Source organism: Cupressus sempervirens, chromosome 3, assembly GCF_028749045.1.
Source record: "Cupressus sempervirens isolate cs-2001-9-10 chromosome 3, ASM2874904v1, whole genome shotgun sequence".
NCBI lineage: Eukaryota > Viridiplantae > Streptophyta > Pinopsida > Cupressales > Cupressaceae > Cupressus > Cupressus sempervirens.
This window is the reverse complement of record NC_143120.1, coordinates 322609666-322621947: the sequence shown is the minus strand read 5'-3', so window position 1 is coordinate 322621947 and position 12282 is coordinate 322609666. Positions and strand designations below refer to the sequence as shown.

General features: G+C 36.9%; 1 protein-coding gene across 7 annotated transcripts in view; it reads left to right on the top strand.

Annotated features, from left to right (window-relative positions):
• Nucleotides 1-12282, top strand: part of LOC149566296 (TLC ATP/ADP transporter) — a 174571-nt gene that overhangs the window by 35982 nt on the left and 126307 nt on the right. For 2 of the 7 annotated variants that reach the window (XM_089819699.1, XM_089819702.1), the window contains 6 exons: nt 6405-6469; nt 6855-6933; nt 7071-7205; nt 7543-7611; nt 7725-7821; nt 7934-8036. In XM_089819699.1, coding sequence (XP_089675825.1) covers nt 6405-6469; nt 6855-6933; nt 7071-7205; nt 7543-7611; nt 7725-7821; nt 7934-8036 — 548 coding nt within the window. Of the gene's footprint in view, nt 1-6404; nt 6470-6834; nt 6934-7070; nt 7206-7542; nt 7612-7724; nt 7822-7933; nt 8037-12282 lie in introns of all 7 variants that reach the window. The other 5 variants (XM_089819701.1, XM_089819705.1, XM_089819700.1 and 2 more) reach the window with 4 other exon arrangements.

Below are 12282 nucleotides of genomic sequence, written 5' to 3'. Positions count from 1 at the left end.
AAGAAATAAACAAAAATATATGGATGAGGATATACATGTTAACACAAATTCACATAAGGAAGGAACGAAGAACTTCAAAACGAATAGAAATTTTCATGGAAAGGACAAGCAAAGAAGAGATGCTTCACAAATTCAATGCTTTAGATGTGATCAATATGGACACTATGCTGTCAAATGCCTTGGCTAGACAAAGAATCAAGCATCCTATGCCAAAGTTGGAAAATCAAGTTCGGAAAAGGATTATGAGAAGTTCTTATTCTATTCAACACTATCACATCATGTATCAAACAAATCTAACACTTGGGTGATTGAAAGTGGTTCATCTAGACACATCACTGGATTCCGAGAAAACATGGATACTATAGTGGAAGAGACTGAAAAAGAAGTAACCATTGGGGATGATTCTGCACATTCTATGAAAGGAGTAGGAACTTGTACCATTAAGATAGGATTAGGCATCACTATCAAACTTAAGGATGTACTATTTGTACTTGAAATTAAAAGAAACCTAGTATCAATATCCAACCTTCAAGATAATGGATACAGGGTCACATTCATGGATGGGAAAGTTCTGGCATGACCAAAGAACTCTACATATAAAAAAGCTAAAACTATAGGCATAAGACAAGGATACCTATACAAACTCTACATTGAATTTAAACAAACACTCATTCATGAAACTTTTGACTCTAATGAGATTTGGCATTGAAGATTGGGACATATACACTTTTGTGCCCTAACCTCCATGGATAAAATGGTAACAAGACTACCCAAGCTAAATCCAACTCATAGCGGGATATATTAAGGGTGTGCCTTAGTGAAAAACATTAAAGGATCCTTTGAAAACAGTTTGAGCTAAACTAAAAATATACTGGAATTAGTCCACTCTGATCTATGTGGACCTATGTCTACCCCCTCCAAGGGAGTTGCCCTATATTATGTAATTTTTGTAGATGACTTCTCCAAAAAGACATGGATGTACTTCATAAAGTGTAAAAAATTAGAAGAGCTCCTTAAAAGGTTTAAGGAATTCAAAGCCCTAACAAAAAAACTCCTTTGGAAAGAAAATTAAAACACAAAGAATTGACAATGGGAAAGAGTATACTTAAAAAATCTTTAAAGAATTTTGTGTTATTGTTAGGATTAAGAGGGAGTTTACTGTACCCTATAATCCTCGACAAAATGGGGTAGCTGAAAGGAAAAACATAATTGTTGTGGAGGTTGCAAAGTCAATGATGTATTATGAAAACAAACACCTCATTTTGGGTAGAAGGATCTAGAGCAACCACTTACATTTAAAATAGATGTCCCCATTCACATCTTGATAAGAAAACCCCTGAAGTGGCTTTTACTGGCCTAAAACTTGCTATAATCCATCTAAGGATATTTGCCCTGTGTATATTCATGTGCCCAAAGAGAAGAGTACAAAACTAGAACCTTCCGGGATGAAAGGAATGTTTGCAGGCTATAGTGAAACCTCAAAAGTGCACAAAATCTATATTCCTGGACAAAGATAAATAGAATTGAGTCGAGATGTAATTTTGAGGAAGACATTGTCTTCAAAAGGGCAAAGAACTCAAATGAGTTGGAAATTCATAACTCACCCTCAAAAATGGAGGAAAACCCTTCTCTTGAGATTCAGATGGAGTATCCAAAAGAAACCTGAAATGAAAATCAGCCTGATTGTGAGGATTAGAGGGAGCACCCAGAGGAAAATCAAAACATCAACACTAAGAAAAGACTACTATGGGCTAGGAAGATTGTTGAGGAAGCTGAAAAATTTGCAGCACCGAAAGGAGCTTTTAGAGAAAGTAAAGAGGTGTAACAAATTCTCAAGCTATGTGGCCTTAATGTGTGAATTATGGACTCAGAACCTACTAGTGTAAAAGAAGCTCTCCAACATCAAGTTTGGAAAGATGTCATGACAAAAGAGTACCAATCCATATTGGAAAATGATGTCTGGGTTACAATACCTAGGAAATTTGTTCTCTTCTAAATGGCTCTTCAAAATCAAAGATGCTGTAGACAACACTATAGAGAAACACAAAGCATGTTTTGTTGCCAGAAGGTTCTCTCAAAAGGAAGGAATTGATTCAGAAGAAACATTTGCACCTGTTGCTAGCTATACTTTTGTTAGAGAAATCATAGCTATTGTAGTCACTTAAGGCTGGAAGATACACCAAATGGATGTAAAAAGTACAACTTGAACAAGACTATCGAAGAAGAAGTCTACTTAGAACAACTTGAAGGGTTTGTGATTCATAATGCAACATCTTATGTATGCAAATTAAAGAAAACCCTATACGAACTGAAGCAGGCTCCTCAAGCTTGGTATGAAAGGATCGACAACTATCTCATGGGTCTAGGGTTTACAAAGAATGTTGTGGATCCAAACCTTTATATAAATCATCAAAGGTTACATGCTAATACTAATCCTTTATGCTGATGACCTACTAATTAGAGGGGATCATCTTATTGTTCAATGCAAAAGGAATTTGGCTTCAAAATTCAATATGAAGGACTTGGGTATTTACACTACTTTCTAGGTTTGGAAGTTTGATAGAAACTTGATGATATTCTTCTAAATCAAGGTAAATACATTGTTGATATGCTAAAAAGATTTGGCATGTTGAATTGTAGACTAATGTCCATAGCCATGGAAACCAACTTACTTAAGTTAAGATAGGCAGCAACAAAATCTAGAATTGCAGATCTTATACTTTATAGACAGATTATGGGATCATTGATGTACTTGGTTAACACTCGACTAGACATTTGTTATGCAGTGAATGCTTTGAGTCACTTTATGTGTGAACCAAGGGACATACACCTTGTTGCTGCAAAACATATACAGAGGTACCTATAGGGTGCCATTGGATATGGTTTCAAATCTAAGGAAGTTGATCTAGATGTACATGGATACTCCGATTCAGATTGGGTTGGAAGTGTGACTGATCGGAAGAGCACGTTAGGATGCTGCTTCGGTTTGGGATCGGTCATGATTTCTTGGATAAGCAGGAAACAGTCTTCTGTAGCACAAAGTTCTACAGAAGTAGAATATATTGCAGCCGCTATGGGGAGCTAGAGAAGCAGAATGGCTTCAAAAGTTGATTGTGGGATTATTTGGTGAGCTCCTAAAACCTATTACTATGCACCGCGACAATCAAAGTTGCATCAAGCTCTTAGTGAATCCCGTGTTACATGATCGATCTAAGCACATAGAGATTCCTTATTACCATGTGTGAGATATTGTGGAAATGAATGTTATCAGTTGGAGTATATTAATACAAAGCGATTAAACAACTGACATTCTCACAAAGCCTCTCTCTAGAGTCAAAGTTGAACACTTTAGAAAGAAACTTGGTATGGTTGAAATGTAATTTATTGAGACTTAGTCTCAAAATTGTTTTATTTGTACTAATATATATTTTAAAGATGTTTTATATATAAACTCTGTTGTCATTTGTGTAACTTTATGGGCCCATGTGTATATAATTGAAAGGTGACGATCTTTCTGATAATATATACTTCTATTCAACATTGTAAGGTGACGACCTTACCATTTCCACTAGCATGATGAATATCATGTGACTTGATATTCATATGCATGTCTTGATAGTTAGCATCTCTTGAACATTTTGATGGATATCATGAGACGTGATATCTGTTGCATGTCATTATGTTCTTTATGAGATAGTCATGGTGGATATTAGGTCGTGTAATATCTATGGACATGCCATGATATGTTAAGGCAGAATGTCATGTGATTTGATGTTATATATATTCCTTGATATCACGAGTTAGGTGGTATCTAAGCTGATGTATACTTAACTATCTTCCCTAGCTAAGAGGGAGTGTTGATATTTGTAGCATCGGTCAGACTCAAGGATCATGTGAAATGCATGTACATAATACCTGTGCCAAATCAGAATTATCATTCTTCGAAGAATCCTTGCATCTAATCGAACCTCATATAAGTAGAGCTAACCAAATCTGTAATTCCAGATTATCTCTTGGATTGAGTATATGATCTATTGTTTTAACTGATCAAATTGATGATTATTTACATCTTCAATATATTGGAAATGGATTGAGTACATAATCCTTAAGATTGGAGGTCTTGAATAGAATTTATTTAGTACATAATCTCACCCAATTAGGATGAGGTCTATTAAAATATGCCATCATGAACCATTGTGACTAATCGCTAGGAGATATATTATGAAGAGTCATGACCGCTCATGATCTTGCCCTTAATAGCACTATAAATATAGACCAAGGAGAAAGAGATAAGCATTAAAATACATAAATGCATTATTCTCTTCAGATTGGCAATTTCAGAGATCAAGTTATACACATTCAGAATTAACATACAGTCTACAATATAATTGTAATTCAGAGCCACATTTGTCTGATTATCATCTGCAAAGCAATCTAAATATTCGTATAGATCAAATCTGCAAATAGCCATTTCTATACCATTCTGATCAATAGGTTTGCTTCACATTCACAGTCTCTCTTTTCGTCTTCTTTTTATTTCATTTACTAGTAGTGGGAGCGGCTGTGCTACTCATAGTCATTTTAGCTTGTACATTCTCTGTTGGAGTCCTCTTTTTCAATGCCTTCCCCTCCATGTGTAATCTAGTTGCCTCAAGTTTTTCTTCTTGTGTTATTTTTTTACAATCTTTGACCCCTTGCCCACCTATCCATAAAAGATGAGAACACACTCAACATAGCTCCCAAGATAATGTTAATGGCACACATGACATTCCCATTCGCTACCACCTCCTGAATATTTGTGTTATTCTTGTCTAATCTTGTGGCAAATTGGAGGAGAGTTTTCTTAGGGTTGAATGGGTCTTTGGCATATTGTTGTAAGATTTGGGAAGGATACTCAAATGGATTAGAGGTTGCTGCATCTTCTACATCAGTTGAAAATGAAGACTCCCCTATGGCTGCCCTAGAACTAGGTCTTTTTCTTTGTGATGTTTGAGTTTCTTGCATAGCAGTGTCCATGCTATGGCTATCACTACTTCCCTCACTCTCACTGCTGCTCGTGTTTTCAAATTTTGTAATGTAACATAGTGCGGCAAGTTATAAAAACAGCAATTTTTTTTTCAGTGTTTCATTCAAAATGGCCTCCCTATGCGATGAAAAAAATAAAAAATGGAAACGAATGGCAACCAAGTTAAAATAGACAAAAGGAAAATGAAATACATACCTGGAATGAAGAAAATATGATGGCAAAACCTCCTCTTGCAACTCCAAAATGCAATCTTAACACACTGCTGCTGCTGCTCTATGTTTTTTTCTCTTCCTGTAAGCAAGTATGGTAAATCACAAACGAGAAGAAGAGTTACTCTTTTTGTGTTTAAACGGACCAAATATGGTTTAGAGTATTTTAATGTGTTTGAGAAGCCATGTAGGGCCTTCACAGTCAGCTAAAACACTCTTTTTTCATGTTGAAATGTCCATTGTGTTGGTAAATAAGGGATGGGAATCTGTCCTGGGGACGCACGAGGGATGGCCACGCTGCCCCCTATACGATTTTTTTTCGTCCTGTTCTGTTTCAGCTTTTTTGGCCTTTTCAGGGCTGGTCCCCATTTTTGCAAAAAAGAAATGGTTTGAGGGATGGCAAAAACCATTCCTGCATTGCCGATCCGTCCCTAGGACTGGAACAGGTCAAAAATGATAGGGGACTTTGCAAAAAGGAAATGGCTTGGGGGACAGCAAAAACCATCCCTGCGTCCCCATTCCGTCCTCAGGGCGGGAACAGGTGAAAAAAGATAGGTAGGGGATGTGTTCCTGTGGAGCATCGGTTATATATGCACACTGATAATGGAAGCAATTAAATTTGTTAATTTTGTGCTTCAATTCTTGCGAATTCTCAATGTAGCTCTAAATTTATGTAATATGCTTCTAGAATGTATATGATAATGTCTTATATATGAATAATTTAAATTTCCTTTATTTTTAAAGTTTTCACCATTTTTTAGTTGCTGTCCTGGAAAAACATTTTGTGCCATCCTGACTTGTCTGTGGAACATAGGCAAAATACAAACTACTACTCACGTAAAAAAATATAAATATTGCAAGAAGGGTTGTTGGCCATTACGATACCTGAGGAAGAGGCCAGCAAAATCTCCAGTTCAAAATTAAGAGAAATAATATGATTAAATAGAAGTTAACACAAGTGGGAATTCACCTTTTAATAAACAAGGAAATTAAAGTGAAAGTAAAAAGAAAGAGTTTTTTTTGACAGTCATAAATAAGTGAGAAGCTTTTTATAGATATCTCTGATCTTGTATGTCCAACATCTTTGAATGCCTTTAATTGTAATTTTACTTGCTTGGCTTGGATCATCGACTAAGGCATTCATTTTGGGCGGCTGAATAAGAATGCAGAGCTATTTTCTACCAAATGAAGTAAGTTACTTCTTGATTTTCAGAGCTATCTGCTACCAAATGATGTAAGTTGCCTCTTGGTTTTCTCTTCTAATAGTTTTAGTGATATACTTATTTGGAGAAATTATGGAATTTTTCACAACCATTTAATAGGACAGAATTGTAGGATATTGTGGAAGACTCTTGAAACATTTCTTACTTAAAGATGTATCCTCTGTTATTGTAATGAGTTCGGATTTTTGATTCAGATACATGTTCTTTTTGTTTTATTTTTCATGCATTATCATTCACTAAGTTGACATTGACAGTAGACTATAATTGGACTTTTTTCTTCCACACTAAAAAGAACAATTTTTTTAAATTATTTCACGCTTTTACGATGATGATGTTTACAACTCAGTGAGCCAAAAATTAAACATTTATGTAACAGGCTTTGGTGTTGATGCATAGATTCTTTGGTGCCTCCCTCATTTTTTTCTTTATCCTGTACTCCGCATCATCAATGACACCATCACATTACTTTCCTAAGGTAAGATAGAATGTCAGTATGCAACAACAAATTTCGTGTTTTTTTGGCTTATCACTATTGTGAATGAACCGCTTTTGTAAGGAATTTTAATATATAACCCAGTCTTAATAAGTAATAACAATTTAATTGCTATCCAGGGCATATCACGATGGCCATTATCACATGATACAAAGCAAAAGGCCAGTGAAGAAAACAAAATTATTCTCCATTCTAAAAGTTTGGACAGCCAGGGGTGGTGTTATATATCGCTAAGAATCAGTTTCTACCTCTGGGTAAATTTCTCTATTTTCAGCATTATTATGCATGAAAGTTAGACTATTATGGGCGTGTTGGATTGGCCAGAAAATATCCCGTAGACAGTAAATATCTCATGGTTGGCTTGGCATATAGATTATATTACGATCATAGTCATCAACAAACCCTAGTAGAGGGATGAGGACCCAATACTTAAAGCCATATTGATGCATATATAGGCACACCCTTGTTCGTTTAGTCTGGTAGCCTTATTTGAAGTGGTGTCCTCCTACCCTATCCCAATGTTCCAAGGTGACTATGATTGCAATACATCAAATACTTATTTGTGTGATGGCCTTATATTTGTAATTTCAGGTTGCACTTTTGAATCTAGTCTCTATCTCAGCCACATGGGCTCGTGTAATAGATTCAATGAGCAGTGAGGTATATATTGCATATCTTTTAGTTTTCAATTTTCAAAATTTCCTTTTATCAATGGTACTAATGACATTTTTTATTTCTAATATACTCGCTTGTTATGTTCAATATACATTCAGTCAGGTTCTAGATTGATAGGATTTGTGGGTGCTGGTGCTACTCTGGGGCAACTCTGTGGATCATTGCTTGCAGTTGCAATGGCTCAATTAGGACCTTGTATATATCCATCCCTCTTTTATGTGCACATTTTGACCCAAAGTATAGGATATTTGTCCATTTTAAGGTTAATATCGCTTCATTAACAGTGCAATATCCTCTATTTTTGCAGTTCTGCTCCTGTTTTCTGCTTTATTGATGGAGTTGGCTGCTCGATATTCAATTGGTATTGGTCAAGATGAAATCCACAAACCTCAAGAATTATCTTCAACAAGGTTAGTATCATTTTTTCCTGAGCTTTGTGTGCCCTCCCTGAACACCATTTTTTTGAGCTCTTTTCTAATGCTGCCATTTTCTGAAATTAAGGCAGTAACTTAAGTCAATAATTATGGTAATTAAGACCTGGCTTCTACAATTTTAGATTTCTATAGTTTCACATCAGATGCAATGTCTACTTTACTATAATTGTTTGTAAAAGCCTAAAGGTGAAATAATAATTGATTATTCAATTAAACAAGAAGAGGAATGCTCCTTATATAGAAGATTACAGAAGATCTTTTCATAACAGAGATGAATGAGAACTAAGATATAAATGGAAGTTACTCAAACTGACTAACTTACAAAACAGAAAGTTACTAACCAAAGTAATTAAAAAATTTAATAACCATTATACATTAATATTACAATATTTTTTTAATACCCTTCCTTAATGGTCATTCTTCTAACTACATTAAGTTTGTCCTGAAATTGCACAAATTTGTGTCTTATTTTATTGATTGATGAGCTCTTTGCAGCCATTACAAGATCCTGAGACATGAAAAAGTTGTGCATGTGCTGGTTGCCTTCCAACCTAATGTTTGGTAATGAAGCCATCCTTCCTGCTATTTAGAGTAGTGTTAACTCGGAGAGTCCTGAGGCGAGCCAGGCAAAACAAGGCAAACTGCCTCTGGACTTGGACTAGGCCGAGTCCTGGCCGAGTCTTGGCTGACTCGCCAAGTCCTGTCAACTTGACTTGGCCGGCGGGCAGCGTCTAGAAAAGACAGCTTTTTTTTAAAACGTTTTTTTTCTTTTTTTGGGTATGTTAAGCATGAGTTAGACCTAAAAAGGTCATTCTATCACTTGCAAACACAAAGAATAGAGAAAGAAGAGTTGAGGGAAGAGTATTGGGGTTTTGGGATCTGATAGTGGCAATGGCAGTGGAGTAGGCTAGAGCATGAGGAGACCTAGTGCAGTACCCTAGGGCCGAGATTGATGGATTCGATGATGATCATGATCATTGTGTATTTGATGTTAATTGGCTAAATGATGCATGAAAAATCTTAAGATCCTTAATCTTTGAATTTCATGGGTTTTTTAATTTGCTGAGTCCTCGTCGAGTTCTTGCCAAGTCCAGCTACTGAGACCGAGTTAGAGGCCAATTTTTGCCTGAACGAGTACGAGTCAAGTCTGAGGCTGGTAACACTGATTTAGAGACACAGAAAATCAGATCAGCTTCGCAAATATATTTGATTTTTGTTCATAAACAAACAGAAAAAAACTGAAACCCATGATTTGTTTTGATAAGATTGTGCAAAATGTCTTAATACTCACAATTTTGTGGAAAGTCGCTCGAAACCCTCATGATTTGGGAAAGCTACAATTTTGTCAAAAGCCATCAAAAGAACCCAGGAAAAAATCCTCTACTGTGGGAAAAATCTAAGTATCCATGATTTTGTGGAAAATGGCTTGAAACCTTTACAATTCATAAAAGCTATGATTTTGCCAAAAACATCAAAAGAACCAGGGAATTTAGAAAAACATAAATACCCACGATTTTGTAAAAAATGGTACAAACACTCCTATACTTTTGTAGGTATGCTGTACGTGTGAAAAATCTAACTATTGCAGTCACTGATTATTAATCTGCTATCATAAACGATTATTAAACTGCTGAAAATAAATTCCCAGCTAATATCGAAAGATAACACAACTGCAACTTCACTTATAAAATACGGAAAGAAATGTGCAACACAATGAACACAATATTTTCGAACAAATTGTCCCTGGAAAAACCCCTAAGGGAAAACCAGTTCTACAGATGAGAAATTATATTAAACTTCAGCAAATCAAGAGATACAAAATCCCTTGCCTCTTACTGGCAGAACTCCGACAACCTCCTAATTTCTCCCGTTGATATTCCCCACTGCTATCCCCACGCTAACACTGCGCCCTTGCTAACACTGCAAGACAATTTGCTATCACTGCAAAATGCTTCTCCAAAACTTATTTCTCCAAATGACCCAATGACCCCTTTTTATACTACCCTATTGGAAAAACCAACGACCGAGATTAAATCAAACCAACGGCTGAGATTAAGACAACTCGACAGCCAATAATAGAATTGGTTGTGAGGTGTCCAAAAGGGAATCACTAAAATTAGTAAATAATTATCTTTGCAATGACCATTTAGTAATTCTTGGCAAGTGGACAAACAGCTGTCCAAACTACCCATAACTAATGCTGCTATACATAGATAAAGACGAACAGCTGTCCAAGCTACCCATAAATACTACTGCTATTTCCGGGTCAGAAATAACAGCTGTCCAACTAACAATAGTTAACACTCCCTCTTAGCGAGGAAGCTGTTCTGCAGGACACCTAACTTATCTCTGAAGAAGATAAATTTTGCCTTCCCCAATGCCTTAGTCAGAATGTCTGCTACCTGCTCCTCAGTAGGTATGTACTGTAGCTGAACAACTCCCCTTTGTACACAATCTCTGATGAAGTGATATCTGATATCTATATGTTTAGACCTATCATGAAACATTGGATTCTCAGACAACTTGATGCAACTCTGATTGTCACAATGTATCACAGTAGTCTCAACTTTCTGACCAAATAAGGCTACTAACAACTTCCGAAGCCATATAGCTTCACATGTCGCCATGCTAGCTGCTATGTATTCTGCTTCTGCTGAACTTAGAGCCACAAACTTCTGCTTCTTGCTGAACCAAGATACAACTCCTGATCCCAAGCTGAAACAACACCTTGAAGTGCTCCTTTTGTCTGTTGTACTTCCTGCCCAATCTGCGTCAGTATAGCCTATCAACTTGATACCTTCACCTCGAACATATCTGATCCCATACTCGACTGTACCACGCAAGTAACGTAGCACATGCTTAGCCGCTATCCAATGCATTCTCTTTGGTTCAACCATGAACTGACTAAGAGAGTTTACTGCAAATGCTATATCTGGTCTAGTGTTGACCAAATACATAAGCGAACCAATCAACTGTCTATATAAAGTGGGATCTACATCTTTCTCCTTAGTTGTATCTACTTTCCTCCAATTCGTGATCATGGGTGTAGACATGGCTTTGGAATCCTCCATCCCAAATTTCTTCAAGATTTCAATGCAATATTTCCCTTGACCAAGAAAAATCTCCCCATTTGTCTGCCACACTTCTATGCCTAGAAAGTAGTGCATAAGTCCTAAATCCTTCATCTTGAACTCTTTTGAAAGGTTCCTCTTGCAATCCACTATGAGCCCTAGTGAACCTGTAAGAAATAGGTCATCCACATAAAGAACAAGAATGAGAATTTCACCCCCAACCATCAAGTAGTAGAGGTTAGCATCTGCTTCACTCTTCACAAAGTCCATTTTCTTCAAGTATGTATCAATGCGCTCATACCACGCTCTAGGAGCCTGCTTGAGTCCGTACAATGCTTTCTTCAATCTGCACACGTGGGTCTTTTTGCTGTGTGCTACAAAGCCTTCTGGTTGTTCTATGTATACCTCCTCCTTCAACTCACCATTAAGGAATGCTGTCTTTACATCCATTTGATGGATTTGCCATCCCATCTGTGCTGCAAGTGAGATTACAGCTCGTATAGAAGTATACCTGGCAACAGGAGCAAATGTCTCCTCATAGTCTATTCCCTCTTTTTGAGAGAACCCCTTTGCCACGAACCTTGCCTTGTATTTCTCGATGCTACCATTTGCACCGTGCTTTATCTTATAGATCCAGCGTGATCCAACTACAACCCTATCTGTTGGTCTAGGTACTACCTCCCACACATCATTCTGCATTATTGAAGAATATTCCTCAACCATAGCATCTCGCCATACTTGATGTTCTGTAGCTTCCTGATAGCTAGAAGGCTCACTATCTACCAACTGACTAACTAATGCCACATAGTCATTGAACTTGGCTGGTTGTCTTCGCTGTCTATTACTCTTCCTAGGAGCTCCCACAAACTCCTGAGTATCCCTTTGTGTATCTGGAACCTCATGGTTCTTGCTGCCAACTGTAGAGGACGAAATGTCAACCTCTAAGTCTTCTAGATGCATTTCCTGTTGCACCTGTTGCTCCATACTTTGTGAATCTTCACTAATTGAGTCTACACTCGTACTGGTAATTGTACTTGAGCTTTGTTGCTCTTGACTTGGTCTTGGAGCTTCTGTTGGCTGCTCACTCTGATCATTTGCTGGCAAATCTCTGGATCTCCTGAATGCCTTGTCCTCCATGAACTTGACATCTC